The sequence below is a fragment of the Pundamilia nyererei genome, unplaced genomic scaffold (genome assembly GCF_000239375.1).
Source record: "Pundamilia nyererei isolate P.nyererei 1_Seehausen unplaced genomic scaffold, PunNye1.0 scaffold00190, whole genome shotgun sequence".
NCBI lineage: Eukaryota > Metazoa > Chordata > Actinopteri > Cichliformes > Cichlidae > Pundamilia > Pundamilia nyererei.
Window position 1 is genome coordinate 883,045 of NW_005187591.1, and position 24,958 is coordinate 908,002.

The following is a 24,958-nucleotide window of genomic DNA, read 5'->3' on the forward strand; positions in this document are numbered from 1 at the left end:
GATAGATAGATAGATAGATAGATAGATAGATAGATAGATAGATAGATAGATAGATAGATAGATAGATAGATAGATAGATAGATAGATAGATAGATAGAGGGTTCTGGGAAGTACCTGTACATTGCACTTAACAGACTGGTTTACAAATGCAGTTCAGCAATAGGAGCAATATCTGGTGCTATAGTCATTTTAAGCATTAGTTGCAATGATATTGATAAACCATATTTACATCAAGCAGCAAACTCCAGGGCTAAAAAATTAAGCCATTGCAGAAGTTCCAAAAAGTCCAGTCCCTTCAATAGCCACTGACACCATCTCTAAAAGAAACATCTTTTATGTGCTTGGGCTTACATAATTTTTTTTCGTTTGATTTTTTTTTTTATGTCATGACATGAATATCACATAACAACCCACACATTTATCAGTTGCCATGTAGCAATTTATAACATCTGGTGAATATTTGCAGCTTAAGAGCATTCCAGAACTTTTAAACTACACTTCTAACTTCAATAGTCAGAGGAAAAATAATATTTGGTAAATATAATATTTAGTTTTCAGTGGTGATAGTCTTTGTTGTCTTCATCCCACCTGGTGCTAATGCCATCATTATCAAACAGCAGCGCATCCATTCAGTCACCCGCATGTGGGCAACTTTAACCACTGGTGTCTTAAAACAGTACTCCCCAACTTCTATCAGCATGTGACATTTGCAACATTTGCTGCTAGAAGTAGTCAAAGTCAGGAATGAAGACGATCACAGCCCGAAGAGGCTCAATCACAGCTACAGGACTGCTTTGATCACACAACCTGGGATTTATTCAACCAAGCTGGAGGAATGCTTTTTTTATATCACAAACTGTGGATGACAAGCAATGTCCAAACACTCTTCAAAAACCACAACACTTTCTTCAGAACATGTGACAAAGCCTGTTACAGCAGAGCAAGAGCCAATCTAAAAGAGTGGAATAAAGATGATGAAAAGGGCCTTCAAGAGCAGGACTGAGGACCACCTGATACATAACGGCTCCTGGAGGGTTTGGCAAGGGTTACAGCATAAAATCACTGTGAATGTGAATCAATGTGAATCACTGTGGAGGAGCTAAATGGTTTCTTCATCCAGTTTGAGGCCACAACAGACTCACTGCAGGAACAGGATGTGGGATATTTGCTAAGGTCAGACATGTGCTAAGGAGAGTACTCCAAGCATGTGCTAACCAGCTCACTGGGGTATTAGAAAAAGTCAAGTCAGGCACTATAATTCCTTTTCCCAAAAAGCCAGTCTCTGTGGACTTGAATGATTATAGATCCATTGCACTTACTGTATGGCTGTGATTATGAAAAGCTTCAAGAAGCTTGCCAAGCATCACATTAAAAGCCGCCCCTCTCCCACACCTGATCCACATGCTTACAAAGCTAAGAGATCCTCAGAAGAGGCAATTGCCATAGCAATCCACACAGCAATAAACCACCCAGAACACCGAGGGAGCTATGTGACTATAGCTCTGCATTTGATATCATAATTAGAGACATTCTAGTCAGCAAACTATAAAACTCTCTTCATGTGGAAAGGGCACAAACATTCAAGTTTCTGGAGGTCTTCATATCTGAGGACCGTAAAATGTAAGGACAGGATGCTGATGGTGGCCTACTGGGCAACAAATGAGAGGCTGGTAACATACTGCATGTCGGCGTGGTATGCAGGCTGCAGATATGAAAGTACTCCAGAGAAAATCACTGGGTGCCCCCTCTCCCGTCTGGAGGACATTGCCCATTCATGCTACCTGAGCAGAGTTGCCAACATCATCAAGGACTTCACTCACGCAGGCTTTTAGCTCAGTTTCTTCTCTCATGCAATAAAAATCAAATGAGAAAAAACAATAAAAGTGTGCCACCCATCTGGCTCCTCTGCACCCGCACTTCATTTATTAATGTACATACAGATTTGTATATTTTATACAGGTTTTTAGACCTTTATTTATCCTAGATTTTATTGTACGTCTTAGTTATAATCCTGTATTTTAGGGGTTTTTTTACGTTACACCACAGAGTAACATCTCAGTTTCCTTGTATATATTTACAATGACAATAAAGGCCATTCAGTTTAGAAGCAGGCACTTTGTCCACAAGGCAAATGTATTATCAGCATTAACACAGACAACCAGCAACTGACTGCAAAACATCAAACACAGTTTTAAAGTTACATAGCAAATCATGGGTTTGTTGTTATAGCTACATAATTACTATTTAGTTATAAAGACTGTCTCACATATCATGTAGCCAACCATGGAGGTATTCACACTTAAGACTGGGTTTCTTAAGATAATCGATATATAATTTTATTCACAGTCATAAATGAAGCTTCTATGCTGCTACATCACATGGCATATTTTTTCACTTCACATGAATGTCCCTATGAGCACGTGTTAAAAACAAAAAGCTGGGGGGATGTTGGGTCTCGTGTTGCCTCTGTAGCTGTCTTTTTTGAATTGTTGTGAATCCATTTCCCTCAACAGGTTCCCATAGTGCTGACAGTAGTGTAACTAAACTTGGACATGGACGCACCTGTTGCCATAGCGTCCTCCTCATTGTCCCGAAGCCCACGATGACGACGCCGATGGCAAGGCGCGATGCAACATGAGAACGTGGCGAGCAGAGCTTTGCGGAAGCGTGTGTTCATGAAGCAGTAAATAATCGGGTTGACGCAGGCGGAGGTGTAGCACAACAAATGGATAAAAGCGATGGGGGCCCCTGAGAGCGTCTGTGTGGCAGAGCTTTCATCAAAAGCCCGCCAGGTGTTGACACAGTACAGTGGCATCCAACAGACAAAGAACAGGACAACAATCACCACCAACATGCGAATGACTCGTTTTTTGGCCTCTAGCTTGGCTTCTGATGTGTTGCTGCGTGGCCTCTCTGCCTTGATCGCCCTGCCTGATGCAGCCATTGCAGACATCTCCATCGTGTGCGGCCGCTGGACTGCAGTCACATAGCAACCGTCTCCATCATCGCTGCCAGCAGACACAGTAGAGGTCAGGCCATTTACATCTGAAATGACAAACAGGGTGAAAGAGAGAGTATTTTGGTGTTAATTAAATGCAATAAAAATAAATTCTCAGCCAAGTTCTTTAAGACCTCATCCTCTAATGTTTGAGCGGTGCTCCTGCTTTGTGATACTTTATGCCTTTTGTGCCCTTTGGGGATGGGTCTGGATTATATCAGAGGCAAATTAAAATTCAAAACACAAAGACATAAAGGACAGACACTACTTGAAGGTTTAAGTGAACTGATGCCAAATCACTGGAACAAAACAAAAATACAGAACATAATTAAAACAATAAAAATACTGGATCATCAAAAATCATTTAATAACCTCAACCAAACAGTTTTTTTCTGAATACAAACCCATGGCTTTGTGTGTCCAAATGATTCCAATCACCGACTGCATTAAAACTAAAATTTTAAAATTAATTTAATTGTGAAGGAATACATTTTCTACAAGTCAGCGTTGTTAAACATAAATGGTCTTGATATCAGAGTGATTCTGCCATCGCATTAAGAATAGTTTATTCTGGGAAATCATCTTTTATCCTGCAGCCAGCTGACTGACTCCTGTGTAAGGTTATTTTGGAGTCATTTAAAGAGCAACTTCTTGCCTTCATAGATGGAATATTAGCAAGTAATTGTTACTAGCCTATGGGGTTATTACAATTCAATAAAGCAATTTGAAAACCTTGCTTTTCCTCTATAAAGAAATAATAAAAGAGGATTCAGAATTAAAAGCCTCAAGGTACCCCATACAAACAAGATCTGGTATTGTAAAGCACCTGCTGGATTATTAAACACATTTCATAGAGGCAGTTTTGCAGTCTGTGAGGTAAGATGCCATTTTTCAATCTCTTCTCCTTCCCTGTTTGTTTTTAATCCATATTGTTTTCCTCCAAAAACTCTTTTTATATTTGTACAATCTCTTTCTCTCTGAGAGCAAACAGATGGTAATGTCCATGCCTGCAGCTGCCAGCCAATCCATCCTCTAATGGAGCATCAGCAAGGACAGTCAGTGCTGCTATCACCCCAGACACGAGTCCGTATTCCGATAAAAGGTTATGTTTCACTTAGCCTGCGCACACTACAGCAATTGTAGCACTAATGAAATTCTTGTAAAAATACTCATAATTCACTCAAACCCTGTAGAAAAAAAATGTAAGGTTCGAACTTGTTTGGTATGAGCTGATAAGAATTGTGGCATTCAGTAACAGAGTTTCATTCAACAGTGAAATCAAAACAAGAGTAAAGTCAATTAGAGAGCACTGACTAATCTGACTCATTTATATCATATAAAAAACTCAATTGAATTACTCATAAAATGTCAATGTATTAAAAAAACATCTACTTTGTGTTTGTTTTCGGAGTCCATCGTCTATTCGACTATTTTGTGCTTTTAACTGTTTAGTGAAAATACTAAGTATACTCTCTGTATACTGGAGCTACACACACAGATGAACTGAAATACAGGACCAACAAAAGTTCTATATAAACATTTAATATGAAGACGTTTTTTACTTCCTTTAACAAATCATTTCGATGAATATTTTTGCGATTCAGTTTAAAAGTGTAAAAAGTATGAATACAAGTAAAATTGTTGTTATGGCACATTGATTCACCTGTCCATGTATTGAATTACTGCTCTTTTTCTCCAAAACATAAGTGTTAATATGCGTGTCCTTTTTATATTTATGTATTTACATTTATATACATTTGCCTCATTTTATATGATAGCTATGCCGTATGTCGTGTGCATGCTGTTATGATAACTGAGATTAATAAACCTTCTCTGTTTCTGATTCCGATTTAAATGTTGTAGTTTTCTGTTTTTTATTGTTGTTTTCTTGGAACCACATGGCTTTCTGGAACATTAATTCAAACTTACTATTTTCTTTATGTTTTCTTTTATGTTATCTATAAGTACTGTAGTGTAAATGGCCTCACCTGAAGAATCTTTTTTATGGCCCATTTCAAACTGGATGCCTCGATAAAGTTCTCTCGAGATCAAACCGTAGGCCACGATCATCATCACGCCTGGAATGGCGAACAGTACAAGCAACAGCAGAATGTACCTAAAAGAGAGACGAGAAGTTTAAAAATCCAACCACAGTGGACAAAAAAAAACAATAACACGTGAACTCCGTGTACTGAGTTGCAGTCTGTATATATCTTATGAGTAACGCATTCATCACGTGCTTTGTATGTTTGCCTGTTGGTTTGTTGGGTCACAGCAAAGCATTGCATTTGAGCATTTTAACATCCAACAAGCTTGTTGCCTGGACCAGAAATAAAAACACAACTTGGATAAAAATGGAAACAAGTAAAGACAGCAGTTCTGGAACAAAATTCATAGCAGTTGTACATATACAGCATTATTACATGAGCGGTGTCTGCTAATGAGTCGCGCCACACTCAGGTTGAAGGCGGCTCTCAATTACACACCTGCAAATGTTATAGTGAGTGAATTTAACAAAACAGGGATGTTTTCCTGTTGGCAAAATCTGAACACTGATGGAAATTGAATCCTTCTTTCCAAGGATTTTTTTAAGTGGTCTCTTGAGGATTAGTTCTCCAGGCTTTCTGAAGGTCTTTCAGAGTTTGTCTTTGGTACTTAATGAATCTCTTTCTTTCTTCTGTTCTTTATTTTTGTTAAGCCAGCAAATACCTACCTATGAAAAGGAATGTAACTCAAAGAATGAACGAATGTTGTGGCTACACATAACAGACCATGAGCAAAAAAAACCCCCATTTTAAATGATATCTTTAGGCCTTTGTTACAAGCAGCCGTGTTGCAAAAGCATATAATTTGTTCCCATTTATTTGGTTGAATGTATGAAAAATGCCAACGTTAGCACAGTTTGACAGGCATAAATTAGAAGTTTGGCACCAACAAGGTGAATGCCAAAGATATTAGTTGAAAACTTGTGCAGTTTTGGAATGTCCCTCACAAAGCCTGGAGCCTGAAGACTACTTATAGAAATGAAAAGAAAGTAAAATGTTTGTTTCTAAGCTCATTAGAATTGTCCAAACTCTGTTTTTTCCTTATGTGCTGTATTCCCATGTATGTTTGGTCATGTTTCAATCAATCACTGCAGCTATTTCTCATTTCCCCAGCAAAATATAAAGAAATCAGGCTTGAGACACACAGTATTGTGTGTCTAAATAAAATAATAATAATAATAATAAAAGTCTTGCAGGGAGACTGATGAGATAATGTCTCAAGTGGAGATTAGACCAATGACCTTTCCATTTTTAACAATTCCCAAGGTACTCATCTAATCAGCCATTTCATGAAGAAACACATACCGCCGAGGGACGACTGCACATTAATATTCCAGAGGTTTATACAAATACGTTCACCATTGTAGACACACACAGTGAGACAGGATTATAGTTTTCATTGAGACACACAGAAAAGGCATAGATATGCTTTAAAATGTATAATCTTTTTATGTGGACTGGATGTTTTGAGGCCATTCGCTACATAAATTGAAAATCAAATGAAATGGGATCTAGCGCTCAGTGAAAGATTCACAAGGTGAAAACAATACCAGCTCTGCTGCTGCAGCTGCTTCACTCTGTGGGTCAAATGTTATGATAATACATCAGAGACAGTGGGAGCAGAATTTATACCCAGAAGAGAAAATGAAATACAAACACGACAAATCAGACACAAATACAAAAACAAAAATAATGAGCACACAAAGATAATCACATGGTCGCCTGAAATTACATCCAAAGCCTGTTTTATCATAATTCATAACAAAAACACACTGAAGCACGCTCTGTTGTCTTCACCTGTCCTAATGGTTCCACATAAACATTGAACAGACATAGTTAAAACAGGCTCCAGGTCCAAACATGGAAGTGAATGAGATATTTCAACACAGAGTGGCTTACTGAAAGGACACAGAGACACACACACCACTCATAAACACACACAGTTCATCTAAAGTTTATTACATTAAAAATCACTTTGTGATTGCAAGTGTTGTGAAAGTAAAGAAGGAAGGATGGCCCGACAGCGGGCTTGATGATGAAGTAAAAATATAGCTGGAAATGTGTGTTTATAATACGAGTAAACTGTTCAAACATATTTCCTATGAAGAAATAGGAACTTTTAATCTTCAGTCTTATAGTTACCAAAAATATTGTTGCATGGAGTTAATTTAATGCCTGACTAAATTAAGGCTATGTAGCATGACTGAAATTTCATGGCATATTGGACCATCCTGAGTTAAAACAACTTCCACTGTGTGACTGCGTACCATATCCACTCATGGTGTCTATGTTCGTTAATCCAGGAGACATCCTTCTCTAAGTTTCAGAGCATTAATGACTTTTCAGATATGTTTTGTTGTTTTTTTTCTTATATTTTTATCAAATATGCATACAATAAATATATTACCTCACCACAATGTTAAAGAAATGAAAAGTATAACAAATAAAATGGTCTACACAAGAGACACTGATTTTGATCTCTTTGTAGTCTCTTCTTATTTTTCTCCCACACTAGCTCATTAGGTAAGAATTAGAATTTGTAATAAATACAACTTAAAACAAATGTCACAGTAGTAAAAGAAGACATCAACTTCTACAATTACCCTAGCCATAGCAAATAAAATCTTGTAATAATCAGTAAATCAGAACTTTTCATAAAATACTGCAATGATGGGTCTTGGTGCTGCAGGTGTACTTGGTGTGGTATGTAATTCACTTATTACAAGGTGTTGCTTCACATAATTGATTTGGCAGAGTTTTATGTCCCTCCTGTCACAATCCCAAAGGGGATTTGTATCTCCAGCTGGAATCAAACTTGGCAAGAGAAAGTGTGGATACTATGGATACTTGATACATAGCTCATATACACACATATATACACATGGATACAAAGGCTTTATTGTTATGAGGAAAAATAAATAAGTCGCCAGCAGAAAAAAAATGTTGCAAACTGACAAAACAGAACATTTGCCAGTTTGCTGTTCTGGAGCATTCAGACGTGTGCTAACACAATGCCACAATGGACTTCCCAGCAAACCACCACCCCTAAGGTTAGACTGTAGAACAGGGGCCTCGAGGGCCGGTGTCCTGCAGGTTTTGGATCTCACCCTGGGTCTATACACCTGAATCAAATGATTAATTCATTACCAGACCTCTGGAGAACTGCAAGACATGTTGAGGAGGTAATTTAGCCATTTGAATCAGCTGTGTTGGATCAAGGACACATCTAAATACTGCAGGACACCGGCCCTTGAGGCCTGGAGTTGGGGACCCGTGCTGTAGAACAATCAAGAATATGGTGGCATGGACTTCTGGAGCAATGCCCTTTGGACAGACAAGACTAACATGAAGATTTTTGCTACATTTGGCAAAAACCAAATGCAACATATCAGCACAAACATCTCAGTGTCATGCTGCACAGCCATGGGAACTGGGTATCTTGCGGTCATTGAATTGACCATGAACTGCTCTGTATACTAAAGTATTCTAGAATCAAATGTGAGGCCATCTGTCTGACAGCTAAAGCTTGGTTGAAATTGGGTCATGCAACATGACCGTTATCCCAAGCTCACCAGCAAATCTATAACAGCCTGTCTGGGGGGGGGGGGGGGGCTTTTTACGTCACATTACAGAGTTATCCGAAAGTAATATAACAAATTGCAGAAATGAAGTTTTTGATATTAAAACTCGTTTTTCAAGGTGTGTGCTAAGTTTTTCACAGAACTGAAGGTTTGTGTGAAAAACTTTCTTTACTGAGTTTACCAAGTTGATAAGGGTTGAGAGTAAAGGGTAAGCTGCATCCACAGTGGGAGCGATTCATTCGTCATGTTTCACTTTGAAGCTTAAAGGTGGTTGCTTGCAGACATTCCAGGTTCCTGTTGCCTAGGTAACCCCTCTAATGTATTTACGATCAGGTCATATGTCAATCAGATCTTATTCTCTCATTTGCTTACCTGGAAGTTCAGAGCACTTTATCTCAGATCTCATTCACTTTGCACTGGCATTGCATGTTACAGATTACGGGCCATTAAAGGAAATTTCTGCCAATTTTTTTTCTCATAATTTTAGAATAAGAAAAAAAATTATTCCGAGAACTGTTTATTTTGTGTAATGTAATTATCTAATAATCTTTTTTTTTAAATTCATTGTAACTTCATTTAGTTTAAAAATGTTTAGTTGTAGCTTAGTTTTTAATAGTGCCAGTGCTAGTTTTAGTCTTTTTAATTATATTTTAGATATTTTGCATTGCATAGTGTACATACCTCTGTGTTAAGATTTGCAAAAATTAGTACAGGTATTTTAATAAATACAGACTCACGGTGTTGTAACACATCAATCAATGCCTAACCAGGCAAGTTGCAACGCAAACTATAATAACCCTGGTCATCGGCGTAACTTTGTGTTGAACATTGGGAGGGGAGGGGTCATGATCTCTGTCTAAATAAATAAATAAATAAATAATTCCCAGATGAGTAAACATGCAACTATTTTGCTGGTGATACCAGCCTATTTATGCATTACATAATTTTGTTGAGGGGGTTATATTGGTTGGGTCTGATTATTGGGGGGGGGGGTCATAGGCCCCTAATGCCCCTGGAAATTACACCCTTGACCCTGGTGATGGGTGAAGAGTATTATTTTGAACATAGCACTCATGATTTATGTTACCAAAGTGAACCAAGACACGCACCAGGTCTGCTCCGCAGTTGCGACAGGCCACTTGTGGCGACACCGGTGTGCTGTAGTGTTGTCACGGCGCGGAAACGACTCCAGGTGACTGATGATCGGATAGGGGATCATAATGATCAAGGCCAGCACCCACGTGGCAGCAATCACCCGATAGGCGTGCGAACGGGTCTGCCATACCCGTGACTTCAGGGGGTTACAGATGGCGCTATAGCGCTCAATTGCTATGGCAACCAGGCTAAAAGTGGAGATGCTCACGGATATGCCTGTTGGAAAACAAACAAAAAAGTAAGCAGGTAAAATACTGTGTTCTTGCTATCTTGTATCTAATGACATCTTTTATTGTACTGTATAAACCTTTATTACTGCTCAGTGCCAAAAAAGAGTTTGGACCCATAATAAAAAATAACACAAAGCAAGTAGGCTATTATCTGCAATCATAACAAAAAGCTGCAGTCGGTGGAGACGTGTTTGCAAATGAATATAGTGTGAGGTGGAGACAGTTATCTGAATCATGTGGTGGAGGAAATCATGCTGGCCTGAGCCACAGATTTGATCTGCCATCCCTGTAGTGACAGGGCAAGACGGGAAATTACTCTTCACCTCTCTTACCCAGGTCTTCAGCAAGAATACACAATACAGACTGAGTGTGTGTGTGAGTGTGTGTGTGTGTGTGTGTCAGAGAGAGGGAGCAAGAGACCCTTAGGTGCACTATGGTTATATACGAAGGAAGCTTTAGAGCATCCCCCAAGGAAGCAGGAGACAATCCACCAATAGTCTCCCCTTTTCTTCAGTGCACCTTAATGATGGCTGCCTTCATTCATAAGCCCCGTGCTTTACATGAGGCTTCTTTTCTCTTCAGTTCTCAAATAATTCTGGGCACAAAAGCCCTCCTGTTCTTGTTTGCTTTATTATTTTTTTACATATTTTAATATCGATAATTGCATTGGAATTTCTTATGTTGTTAACATAAAAATGTTATGTCCTCTCTTTTTCCAGGTATCTGCGTTACAGTACATTAATTAACTACTTAAATGAAATAAGCAACCATATTACACACTGAATTAAAGACTAAAGCTTACCTCCATCTCATTCCCCCTTCAAATTATTTTAAGAGGCCATTCTGTAGAAAATATATACTTAAACATTATGCTTAAGTCTTTCCACTCCATGGACAAATATGTTTCTGCTATTTGTGCAAACGCAATTTTTCAATGGTTGCCAAGGGCGGCACATTCACTCATTAAATTGTGGTTCATTTACTCTATGTAGCAACCAATTTGGTGGAGACACAGTTGAGAATTCAGGTTCAGTAGCCCCAGTCTAATGTTGATATTTCATCATCATATTTTATCTTTAAAGATGTAAAATTGCGCGTTTGTGCTCTAGTTTTTTTTTTTTTCAGTCTGGGTTTATGAAGACTTGTTTTTTGTATTTTTAATGAAGCTCTCAAGTGTCTCTTGTCTGTAGAAAGCTCTAGCCTCACAGTTGTTGAGCTGTTTATGAAGTGAGGAATGGTGTAAAGGTGGGAATATCAAAAAAAGGCTTCAGACTGAGCGGGTTAGGGGCACGTCATCCTTGTTACAAGCAAGTGAGAACACGTGCCACTTGTATAAGCTGAAGGTCAAAAGGTGAGAGATCCTAACCCTCTGTCTGCTATTGCTCCCCATTGTTTTCACAGATTTTATTAAGGTTAAGTGAAGTACAGGATTAGAAAGCAACAGGAACACTATAGTCAGTGCATCTGAATGGTGTCTTCATTTAGTATGAAACCACCAGCTGCCACTGATGATTGTTTCATTTTCTAATAATCCAAGTTAATTGTTTTGCAGGTAAAATTGACTTAGCTTTGCAGTCAAACTCGAAATGTAATTGCTTAGATTTAAAATGATGCCAAATCAGCTTGCATCAGACAAAAAGATTTTTGCTTTTGAAAAATGATACATAATCAATGATTACATGATACATGATTATAGATTTTCTTTTGTTTAAGCCATTATTTTTTGCCTTTGCGTTAAACTTTTTAAATACAGTTAATTTGTTTGTTTTTGTTTTTTCTATTTCTGGTTGCAAAGTATTCGAAATCTGTGGGCCCTTAACTGTAAATGATGACTGACCAAATATCCTTTATAGATAACTCGATCACCATTAACAACTCCCCTCAGAGCCCAACTAATTTACCGAAAGCTAGAAAAGTAATTCCGTAGTGAACTGAAAAATCTTTCTCCGAAATCTCTTGAACTTTAACACTGTTCACAGAAAAGCCCATACAGGCTCCCTGAAGAAATTCCCATTGGTAGAGATACTTTTAACCTCCATCAGAAGGCGTCTGACCTCTCATCTTATTGCAAACCACCGATGTGCGACTGTGCTGCTTAAAATTCAACTGAATCAGATTTATACAGCGTTTCATAGCAGTTCTTCTGTATCAGCTAAAAAGATTATCACCAACATTGTACCAAGGACATTTGCACATACATTATCGTTCTGTAAAACACAGCTATATTTACAATGTATGTCTATATATGTCTTTACCATAGGGAAACCTAAAATATATGGTACAGATAGATTAAAATGAAATAAATTGTATCTCTCCAATAAGCTTAGCTAAGAAAATTTAAGAAACTAAAATGTTTCTAAAATGTAAAAAGGTAGCTTCCAAATATCTGAAATCTGAGGCTTAATCTGGATTTATTTCACATCTTTTACAGTATAGAAAAAACTGTGAAAAGAGAAGCAAATGAGTGTTTTGGGACCCCGTCCTTCACTACACCCCTTTTCTCTCACCCATGAGGTAGGTGACTATCTTGCACATGGCAGCTCCAAAGATAAAGTCCTTAAGGATGCTGGGGATGAGGTTGAAGGGCATGCAGAAGATGGCCATCATCAGGTCACTGACGGCAAGAGACAGCAAGAAGGTGTTGGTCACGGTGCGCATGCGCTTGTTGACCGTTAGAACAACAATGATCAGCAGGTTTCCGAATACACTCAGGAAGAAGATCAGCGAATAGAGCAGGATCCGAAGTGTGTGGTCTTCATCTGGTAACAAAAAAGAAGAAGAACAGAGGGAATATTAGCGTGCTAAAGTGTTAGTCTGTTTTCATTCAGTGGTGTACTCTTCACTTTTTAGCTTCATAAAGCTGTCTAATTCTCGCTGTGTTTATTAAGTTGTAAAAGTCAATGAGTGAGCAGGGTCTTATCTGCTAGGATTTGTCTCTTAAAGGTGGAACGTCTGATTGTGCAGCCAACAGCAGTACAATTGGGAGTTGTTACTGTTAAAATATTATTATTATATTGTAATGCTTTGCACAGTTTTTATTACCTTTAAACTGCGCTGGTTTGTTTGTAAAATGTTAGATGCTATTAAGCGACAATATGCCATGGCCACAATGAAGGACATTACAGTGTCGGTGACTGTGTCCAAACTGTTATGGTGTGAAAAGTGTCCTGACAGTTCAATTTATCCCCAGCTGAAAATTTGCAGAGTGGCACTGCTCTGTTTCCTGTCTATAAACACTGTGTTGGCCAAAAATTGTTGTGGTCCAAGAGCATCAGCAACAACAGAGGGGACCTTGTTTTTACATCCAGTAGTGGTCTCTTAAAAATCGTAAAATATTGATCATATCATTGATCACAAAATATAAGAGACACTATTCGTCAGCATCTCTTGTATTTTGTTTTGAGATTTACTTTGTGTCTGTCTATTGCCTTGGTTATGTTCTTCTGTTTTCTGTTCCCCTCTTGTTCACATTTTCCCAATTTGCCCTCAGCGTATAGCTCCTGTTCTACCTTTGTCAGTGTGCCTGATTGGCCTCATTTGTGTGCTTCCTGTTGTTCCTAGAGTTTGTGAATTTTGCTCATTTTGTTTTGTGGACTGTGGACTCTGACCTAATCAAAGGTTAGCTTTTGTTTAGCTTGTCTTCCCTGGTTTCTTTTGGCCCACTTTTGGCATAACCGTAAAAATTATTGCAATGAAACAAAAAGTTACATGGATTTAACCTTAAGTTTTAATCAATAGAAGACAATTGTGTATCTACAGAGTGATGGTGATGATAATACAAAAGAGGATTAGGGCCACTGGGGGAAAAAAAAGTGGGCACGTCTTTTTCTTTTCTTCTTTTTCTGAATTCTGAGAAAAAGTCAGAATGGTGCAACTGCATAAAAATTATAGAAAGTTATGCTAGGAAAAAGGACTAGAGTTGGATGCACCTTCTTATTAGTTTAATATTTAAACTTTGCTGTAAAAATTCACTTCATGCTGCCTCATGAAAAATCCTGTGAGCTGGATCCTCCCATAAGGTAGTGGACTCTCTCCTGATACCACTAGCAAGATAAATGACCCTTTTTAAGTCGAGAGGAGCTGACTGTGTTAACCTTGGCTTTTAGAGAGACAGAGAGAAAAAGGGAAGAGCTTAGAAAAGAGAAAGTGAAATCATAAGCTCTGAAGATGTTATTGTAATTTGATTACAGCTGCCGGTTGTCCTGACGGCTGTATGGGCCAAATATCTGTGGAGTCAGAGGTGTAACACAACTTTTATATTGGAACCTCTTTTTTTTTTAATCCACGATTTTGATGATGATATTGTGGCGGGGTGTGGTTAGCGGTGCCACTGCAGAAGAGGAGTGGCACAGTGGGTTCAGGGCGTGGTGGTAGGGGAGGCTGGCTTGGCACAGCCGGTGCATCTTCTAATCACACCTTTGCTATTTCAGTTGTGGCTAAGGCCGGAGAGGAGAGCAGCTGCTTATGGAGTATCGGAGCCAAGGCAGTGGACACTGAAAAGTGCTATCAAAGTGTGCGTGTAAAAAGTAACAAAATAAAAGCCATACAATGAGCCACAGAGTCCTGTCGGGTCCTGTTTACAGATATCTTGATGGGACACTGAAATGCAAAATGCTTGTTCGGTAATCACTCCTCCCAAATCCTAACAAGGAACTTAAACCATGTTTTAAATCTCGATTGTGTTTATTTGAATGGGACTTGATTTGTATTCCCAAAAGAGGGATTTAGATCCCACAAAATGACCTGTCCCTACAAAATAAATAATCCAAATACAAAAAACATACAAAGAGTCATAACAGATAACACACGCTAGGTTTTTCCAGGTCTCTCACCTACTATAGGCAGGTTTAAACATTCCCAAAGTGGATTTTTAAAATACGTTCACTGATTCATTACTTCCTGTAACAGCTGCATCCCAAATAGCCAACAAATCTCTTCCCCTCTTTATCTGGAGAACATCTGGATAGCACTAAAACCCATGTTATAAAACCCATGATACAAGGCAAGTTCATACACCTTAAAATGATGTCATCCTTTTAAATGATAAACCCTGATAGGCAGATAGTTACTTTTTTTTTTCAAGTTAGCAGGTAAAAGTCAGTATGAAATAATACTTACAGGATTACAACGACACTAAAACTATCGAGCGCATCCTTTCAAATGATTTTTGTAAATTGAATAGCAGTCTCCAGGCTGCAGGAGCTCAGCAACAACCTCTGAAAAATATTCAATTTATGTGTGATACAGTTAATATCATTTGCTTTTCATTCCTTCAGTGCCATTTCAACCAAGTTCCTCTAACAAATTTAGAAGTTTTTTTTATTTTCCTATCCCAAAGTTACAGTCTCAATCTTGCATAAAAATACTGTTAAATGTAAAAGATTACCTAAAGCCTCTCTGTGCCCTCAGCCATTGGCAGCTTCACTGGATCATATCCTGTAAAGTCCATGTTAACGGCATTCTCTCTTATCTTCACCTCGCCTCCCTTCTTAGACACAACACTCTTTTAAACAGGTTAGCTACTGTGTTTGTATCCTGGGGATTGGAGGTACCCATGTGTGCTGAATCTTGAGGACACAAATCACATCGCACACATAAACCCGGACTTCACTGACACAGTTGTGGAGGCATGTGCAGTCAAACACACTCAAGCCTTTAATCCCCTGAAAATATACCACCGCAGTTCCTCAAAGGCACCGGTAAATTAGATTAACTAAAGTCTGCAAATATATATCAAGAGTGTCTGTGTCCTTGAAATCACCAAATTTATTGATATCCCTTTCTGTCTTCTTCTTTTTTTGTGTTTTAATTTGTTTTTAATTATTCTTTTTTTCACTCATTGCAGTGCCCTTTTTTAGTGAGGCTGTGGTCATTGTGTTTTTAATTTAAATCTACTTGACTTTTAAATGTTTCAGTTTCAGAAGTCTTTTGCTGCTTTAATACTCCATTGATTCTTTCCCCCTCTGCTCTCAGTTAAAGTAGAAAGCTTTTACTGTTAAAAAAAAAAGGAAAAAAAAATAAAAAACAACAACCAAAAAAAAAAAAAAGGGGCCCCCAACCAAATTGCCAAAAGGCAAGAAAAAAAAAAAGGTAGCCTAGTGCTTGTGTTTTGAGCACTGAGTGTTTTATTTAAGAATCAGGAGATAATGCCAGCATTGATTAACATTTCCGTTGCTTTAAGGACATTCCTTAAGGATCACATCAGTGACTTCCAATATAAAAAGTAGGATTAACAACGCAACATAAAAAAACACCCAGAACCACATTTATTTGAAGTAATCCCAAACCTAACTCTTATTGACTTTTAGTAATCCACCTGGGATGTAAACATGTGTATTGTGCACAGCTGGCTGGGATAATCCGAGCTCCACTTATCTGCCTGCTTAACAGAAGGCGACGTAATGTTCAGGTTGTGCTGCAAAATCTGAACATGGATACACAAGAGCGGACATGAAGTTAAAGAGGTACATTATTGGAATTGCTTCGGTGCTCCTAATGCATATGAGCATATTTATAGTTCATGGATAAAAATAGAATCATGTCTTACCAAATTGATTTGGTGCTCTTGAAACCACCCATTCACTCAAATGTTCTTGTATCACTTAGCTTGGTCAGCAAAAAGACAGTATGCCAGTGAGTCATATGGTCTCTCTCTCTCTGTCTCTCCCTTTCACACACACACACACGCACACACACACACACACACACACACATCTAATGACATGTGCCTCCACCATCTGTCTCACAAACTCCTCCTATGCAAATAAAAAGCATTAAGCTCTAATATGGTTGGTGTGCTAATAACAGACATGCAAACTGCAGCCACTGAAATTGTTACATTTGCATTGAGGGCGCAAAAGCAGAATGGAAATACGGAGACGCATGATTGGCAAGAAAGAGGAAGCAACACTCTTCTTCATTACTGTCTATCTCTCTTTCACCCTCTCTTGCTTAATGAAATATGTTACACTGGCTTCTGCCTAATCAAAGCCAATTAACTTTCCTGTGTGCTCGCTGATAACTCCCTGAGCACATTTACCAGTTCCTTCAGGACAGTCTTCGCAATAGCTGCTACTTGGCTCATCAGTGTAGAATGGAGGCATTCTTAATATTTTACCTTTCTCTCACACGGGCCAAAACATGTCTGCAAAGGGAGCACTCTAATACTGCAGTCTTCTGTTTCACAGCGTCGCTGGGCTGATTAGTGCCACAAAATGAAAATGCGGTGCTCAATGAGTCTGTATAAATGCTAAAATTAATATTATTGTTACTTGAACTTCTGATAATAACTTATTTTTAAGGTTGTGAACATATTGCAAAACAGACTCATATATAGCCCAAAGGGTTGACTCTGTTCATCTGGACGTAGCGTTTTCAGTGGGAGAAACGTTTCGTCACTCATCCAAGTGACTTCTTCAGTCTCAGCTGACTGCAGGTTTCCTCAATTTTATAAACAGTGCATTTGCACAACGACTGAAACTAGCACCACTGAAGGAACGATGGGCTGGGAGGTCAGTTCCTGATCTCACATCAACTGATGATGATCAATTCTGTGACCATCGTCATTAATGATCAAGGAACTGACCTCCCAGCCCATCGTTCCTTCAGTGGTGCTATGTTATGCTGAACCAAAGATACTTATTTGCCATTTATTTATTTATTTATTTGGCAATGATTACTATGTAAGGGAAAGTAAGTGACAAAAAAATATAAGCATTGTTGAGCTTTTGTAAAACAAAAGAAAAATCACATAATAAACTCCTCAAGTCAGTAAACCTTCCCTGTAGAGGTGCTATAGGTATATTGGCCAGATGTGATTTATGACTGTAATAAAAAAAAAAGGGGGGGGGGGGGGGACGATGATTCAGAATTTGATGACTAGTGCTTACTTCAACAACAGGCTGTACCTGGGTAAGAAACAAAATAGTAGTTGATAAGATAAGGTGAAACTGTTTTTGCACAGACTTTTGAAAAACAATTTTTTAACCTACTGTATTGTAGTTGAGAGGGAGCAGGGTAACCCCCAAAGCACATTTTATTCATTCTTTTCCTTCTGGTTACTTTTGCCTTCTTTCTCATCGCTGTTTCTTTCAGAAAACAGATCCGAAATGAAACTAACATCTTAATGTAATTTTATACTAGAATTAGTAATTACTACAAATTAGTAATTTCTAAAGAATTGGTGCTTAAGAAAGATTAAAGCACTAAAGCTTTAATGTTGCAATTTACATCTACAGTTATGTGTCCACTGTCTTTTCGGATACACAGTGCTTCCTCATTCATTACTTTATTGCACTTATCACTTATTTGTCAATCAAATTTTGACTTTAGACAAGAATTTAAAAGTGCATTGTTTAAATGATGATTTACCCAGAACTGTTTGGCCCTGTGTGAAAAAGTAATTGCCTTCTAAACTTGATAACTTGTGCCACTCTTGGGAGAAAGTGCGATAACTGGCACTGAGTCTTTCACAACAATGTGGAGGAATTTTTGCTCATTTTATTTCCCCCGAATTGTTGTAATTCAGTCACACGAGATTTTCTGGTAGAGAGTAAAATTCCTGGTTACATCAATCATGACAAGCTTTCCTGAAGCAGCAAAGGAGCTCCAGAATATCACACTACCACCACCATGTTTGACAATTGTTATCATGTTCATTTTATGAAATGCTTTATTAGTTTTCCGCCAGATATAGCGGGATGCAAACCTTCCAAAAAATCTACCTTCATCAATCCACAAAATATTTTTCCAAAAGTCTCGTGGGTCATCAAGATGGTTTATGGCAAATCTGAGACGAACCTTTGTGTTCCTTTTGGTCAGCAGTGGTTTTCTCCTTGAACTCTCCCATTTTTGCCCAGTCTCTTCCTTATTGTTGAATCATGAACTTTGACCTTAACTGGACCAAATGAGGCCTGTGGTTCTTTAAAAGATGTTCTGGGTTCTTTTGTGATCTCCTGGATGAGTCATCAATATAGTTTTGGAGTAGTTTGTTAGAAAACTCCTGGGAACGTTCACTACTGTTCCATGTTTTCTCCATTTGTGGATAATGTCTCTCACTGTGTTTGACTGGAGTTTCAAAGCCTTAGAAATGGCCCTGTAATCCTTTCCACACAGATAGATGTCAACAGTTTTTTTTCTTAGCTGTTCTTGAGTTTCTTGTGATCATGGAATAATATGCTGCTTTTTATTGGTCGCTTTTTTTTTTTTAGTTTAGATACACTAGCTGCTCCATAACATTAAGTTAGCAATCATGACCAAGACATCTGCTATACCCTTAAAAATAAGGCAGGAATTTCTAGTTTACGTCATACCAGCCAGGTAAGTATGAACAGCTTTTTCCCGTAATACATGAAATCATGCATTAAAAACTGCATTTGTTTGACCATCTAAATCTAAGTGTGAAAAATATGCAAACAAAAAAGAGAAAGAAATCAGGAAGGGGCAAATACTTCTTCTCACTATAAAATGTCATCACTTCACCACTGTATACTGAGCTTTGAGCCAAGCTAACATTACCATGCCATTACGCTATATTGTAGAGAAAGGCAAAATATAGGGTGATTGGGGGTGGAATTTCTTTTTCTTAGAATGATTGTTTTCTTTTTTCCCTTGGGAAATTTGAGAAAACAATTTTATAAAATGAGAAATGACAACTTAGACCTCAGGAAGTTACATATTAGTCTGAATGTTTGTAATTATCAGCATATTTGAATTCTGGCCTGAAAATCTGGCCTGAAAATTTGCGTCTGGTTTTCTTGTTATACAGCAGAATGGGCCAGATAGGGGACAAAAAATCAAATCAGACACATACGGACAGACACAAACATAACACAGAGGCTAGAGCTGCCAGTGAGGCAGAGAAATATCATGTAATGGTTAATGTTGCAGGAAATTACTCTATAGATAGGAAGTTATTACTGAAACCAACACTGACCATTTGGCAAGGCTTTGTTTGTACCCAGCTAAACCAAAAGTCTTTTCAGTTTAAAGAGCCAAATGACAGAAGGGAAGCCTGTAGCACATCCACGTCTGGCCACTGACGCTGACACACAGTCTGCTCTCTGTTTACAGAATGCAGGAAAAATCACTTTGTTTTAACTGCTGGGGGTTTTCTACTTGCAATTATCCGAAAGAGGCCAGATATGCTGCTTTAGATCATGTGTCATTTATTTCTTGTTCGGCTCCATTGCCAGCACATATTGTTTCACTATGTAATAGAGAGATACGTCTCTGAATTTGGGCAGATCACACAGAGATGTAAGATGTGGGTCGTATTGGACACCATTGATTGTTACGCTTTTTTTTAAATGCAGAACAAATTTGCAAATAATGTGCGACAGCATATCTAACATGTCATTAATAACAACTTACCAGCCATTAAAGTGCTGTTTAAACACTGAAGAGCAGATGCTAACAAATCATCTGTAACAATTCAACTGACAAGTAAAGTAAGCCTGTTATTTAATATGTTCAATTATGAACAAAAGTATAAGAGTTTGTATTTCATTAATGAATATTAAAGGTTTCGTATGTTTCTTGCAACCAGTAGCTACACAGAGATATTATAGATAATTTACTAACCCTGCATTTCACCAGTCTCTTAAACATATGCAACACCCATCGTTTTAAATCCCAGTATACCCTCGTGTCGCTGCCCCTGTGAGAGGAAAGCTGGCTCGTCTCCTGTTAGACCTAGGTATTGGTAAATGTCACAGCTAGTGGCTAATCCAGCAGGGTAAATGCCACCTAAGCCTTGTCACTAAGTCAACACCCCCCCCAACCCACCCCCACCCCCCAACCGAACAGTTGATCGCGGCGACGAGCAAACCCATTTACTGCTGACTGACAGACTACAGCATGCAATCCACAGAGTCTCCCATCACAGCGGTCAGCATGCAGAACATTAGGTTTGCTGCTTGTCCCACAGCGCAGGCATGTATTAAACACCTCAGCTCTCACAGGCAGAGTGAGAAGCGAGGGTGTGAGCGACAGTAGATGGAGCGCTGAGAGAAGTGGTGGGAGCAAAAGAAGAAATGAAAGGAAAAATGGTTACATTTTTGTACATTTTACTTTGGGGTTTTTTTGTTTACTAGACACCTTTTGTTTTGCATAAACTGCTTTCTGAAAACAGATTTGAAATGGTGGTTTGCTCCTGGCACTGACAACAGACCCCTCTTTCATTATTTTTCATCATCCCCTCCAGAAATTGCCTCCTGCTGCTCGAGTGACAAATTATGCGCCAGATTTCCAGTATCCTAGATAAAGTATAAGGATTTTTATTGATTCTATTAATGAAAACCAAGCAACGTGTGACAAGCTTCCTGTGAAGCCACAGTAACTGAAGTCTACAGCGATGATGTAAATCCATGTGCAGTGAAGCCCTTAGAGAATACGTAGGTGTCTTTTTTTTTCTTTTTTACCTTTTTTTTCTCGCTTTTTGTTTTGTTATTTTTCTTTTTCAAACCTGAAACAACACCTGCACTGTGTTGAGTGTGAAACCATTTTGAAAGGTGTCTGCAGTCGAGCAACATGTTTCCACCTGGAGCTTGCAGAGGTTTGGCCTTACTTTGACATGCACTCGCTCCCACTTTGTGCCTCGCTCAGGGGTGAATGCCAGTATCCATGGTGAAATGCTCACAAAGCAGCAGATGTACATAGACATTTTGCAGAGCAACCCTTTTTTTGTTACCAGGTTATTCCAACAATTTTGTGTCATATTTCTGTCTTCAGAAAATGTGCATTAAATTCTCAAATTTAATACTTACAGCACTTTCCCTTTGTGTTTTCCATTTTTATGGCAACTTTCATTCACAACCTACTGTAAATCATGCAGTATCATAGCTTGGCTTTTAGTGTACCCTCTCCTCTTATACACATATCAAATGATTTATACAAAAAAACACTCTTTGGCAAACAGGCGAAGCCTGGACTGGAGATATCTCACTGATCAAAATAAATGTCATCCATTGAGGAAGGATAAATTTACTAAATCCCTGCAGACTACATGTGGTCCACGGCACGCTCCTTGAGGTCACCAATCTGCATAAAACATACGTAACTCTTTCAAAGTCTGACAGTGATGCAACTCAATCTGCCTGATAAACACAGAAGGGCAGAAAGAGGAGATGAGAAGAATGATTGACAGAGGTGGAGAAGCAATCAATTTGGGAGTGATGGAGTGAGAAATGACGGTGACAGCAGCTGCACTGGGTCCGACACTTTAATTTGATCTATTTATATGATCATCTGAGATCAGTATGAAGTGCAGTTATGAGATACAGTGAGAATATTAACCAGAGAGAAAGAACGGCCTGATTTGAAGGAGTGATTGACATGTTGTGGGGGAAAGAAAATATCTTAGTTTGCTGCATATAATATATGAAACACATCTGCTGCCAGGCTCGGGAGACACAAGCCACCTTACATTGATCTGTACTTGTTAGATGTGCCCTCAGTGGGCTTGTAATTTGAAGTGTTCTAATTCAGCCTCAGTTTGAAATTACTTACCACTGGGAGGTGTAAAAGATCGTGTGTAATGATGGGGATGATTGAGGGAGAGGCAAATCAATCATCATCGCCTACAATGCACTACAGTTTAAAGTCTTATAAAAGGGGTACAGGTATCTGTCATTTATATAAAAGTATACTGACACTATGCTGCTCACAAACACACACACAAACACACACACACACACACAAGCGTAGGCACATGTGGCAAAACCACCTCATCCAAACACAGAAACACTGACAAATTCTGAGGAGTGAAGATTGATAATGTCTGTGAAGGTTCTCAGTCATCCAGGTCATCGTAGTCTAAGGAGCTTGGAAAGAAAAGCGTCTGGACTTCTTTGAGTTGCTTGAAGACGTTTCACCTCTCATCCGAGAAGCTTCTTCAGTTCTAAGGTCAAATGGTGGAGAGTCCCAGATTTAAACCCAGTGGGAGTTTCCCCCCAAAGAGGGACAAAGGACCCCCTGATGATCCTCTACCTAATCAAATGAGCCAAGGTGTGAAAGCGGGTGTGGGTGCCAATCAGCCAGGGTTTCGGGTGAGCTCATTGTGAAACCTGGCCCCACCCTATCATGTGATTTCCTGAGGTCAGATGGCCCAGGATGTGAGTGATTAACAAATTATCACAGACAGAAGCAGAGCAAATCAGGATGAAAGTCTCAGCCACCCTCTCCAGTTCCAAAATCCCTCCATCTAACCTCACATTACAAGAAAAGAAGGCCGTCGCTTCCCTGAGCAAAGACCACAACATCACTATATTACCAGCTGATAAGGGAAGGTGCACTGTCCTAAACACAACAGATTACCACACAAAGATCACTACTCTCCTCAGTGACAACAATACCTACGAAGACTTAAAGCGAGACCCCACAATGTAATGTAGCAGCTGGAAACAGGACACAGGAAATTGCAAGTGTGATGATGCACTCAAATGTCCTTTTTTTCCCTCCAAAATTTATAGATTTACATGGGGGGTGGGGGAAGTCTATGCATAACAGGTGCTCTGTTCTCATCACAATTTGGATAAAGTGCATTAAAATGCTTTGGGACTGGGATGACCGTGAGGAACAGCCCTGATGTGACTTTTTTTATGAATAAATCCCCTGTGTGGCCAGGGTTAGATGTGCCTCTCTGTCTGTGTGCATCCTCTTTGATCTGTAATTCACTGCTGCTCTGTACACTTTTTTGCTTAAAATAAATAGAACCTAAAAAACCAGCCTTACTGTAAAAAAAGAGTATTAACGCACCTCCATATACTTCCAATAAACTGCTAAGTCCTAAAGACTGAAATGGTATCAGACAGAAAGTGAGTTTGTCACCTCCAGGTAAAATGTTAAGCACAGAATGCTTTTACCTTAAGTTGTTAAAAGCACAGATTCTTATTGTATCTGTTGTGGTTTTAAGGACTTGAAAAACAAAAACAATCCGTTTTAGTTTCTCTGAAATCAGAGTCCCATCACATCCCAATGAAGTCAATACTACAAATTAAACTTAAGTTGGACATTGCATACAGTCTGCGGACGTATGCAATGCTTCAGTGCAGATAATAGCGCGTTAAAATTAAATAAAGAGACATTATGGTGGCACATTTCATTAAAAGATGAGCTATGTGTGTGCGCGCTCACCTCTCTGCCTCGCACGCTGAGGTATGAGGAGTGTGGACGCGTTGCCGCAGGCGATGTTTGTTGCCTCCAAGCTCCCGTTACCCGCTCCGCTCTTCAGCGCGTCGACCTGCGCTAAAACGCACTCGGGGTTGATGGATGTCTCATTTCTCACGTAGTCAGCCATGATTCTGATTTAATGTTCGCAGCGTAAGTTGATGCCGTATAATATTAGGAAAAAATGCAAAGGAATTCGAGCCTTTAAAGTGTCAGATAACACTACTCTGCATCCACTGTCCATCACACTGACTGAATGAGGTATAAGTTGTCTTTTTCCCAATTTGCAAAAGAAAATAAAAACGTAAAAACAAAAAAACTCGATTAATGTCCTTTCTTTTATTTATTTTTTACTCCTTCTCGGTTACTGTAGATGTGTCTCAGTGAGCGTCGCGCGTTAATCGAGGGCTGGTGCGCACCAGGAGAGGTGAGCGCGGTGCGCTGCTGCGCTTTTGCCAAATGAACTGCCAGAGTCGCGGACTGCTGTCATAAAGGGCGTGTGGTTTGTGTGCGTCTGTGTGTGAGCAGTGGGAATAAGAAACGCCTGGTTCGTTTTTTACGTGTGTAACTCATACACGAACATATTTATAATAGCTTCACAGCTTCTCAAGAGGCAGCATTGTTTGTCTCGATTAAAAGAAAAGAAAAAGTCGAGGTGAGCCATAAAATGAAAACCATTCATCATTTTTGCAGCACCACGAGCCTGAAGCAATGAGTACTGAAACATTGTGTTGGGGAAAAGCACTCAGTTCTCTTTCAATATCTAAATAGTGACAGTCCTAA

The 24,958-nt window shown here is 39.0% G+C and overlaps 1 protein-coding gene across 2 annotated transcripts in view; it reads right to left on the minus strand.

Annotated features, from left to right (window-relative positions):
* cckbrb (cholecystokinin B receptor b) overlaps positions 1-24,620 on the minus strand; it is a 29,074-nt gene extending 4,454 nt beyond the window's left edge. The window contains exons 1-5 of one of the 2 annotated variants that reach the window (XM_005747188.1): positions 24,143-24,620; positions 12,517-12,768; positions 9,734-9,995; positions 4,987-5,114; positions 2,563-3,045 (exon numbers count right to left, since the gene is read on the minus strand). In XM_005747188.1, coding sequence (XP_005747245.1) covers positions 2,563-3,045; positions 4,987-5,114; positions 9,734-9,995; positions 12,517-12,768; positions 24,143-24,305 — 1,288 coding nt within the window. In that variant the 5' untranslated portion in view covers positions 24,306-24,620. Of the gene's footprint in view, positions 1-75; positions 3,046-4,986; positions 5,115-9,733; positions 9,996-12,516; positions 12,769-24,142 lie in introns of those variants that run through there. The other variant, XM_005747187.1, reaches the window with a different exon arrangement.
* Positions 24,621-24,958: the final 338 nt, after the last annotated feature.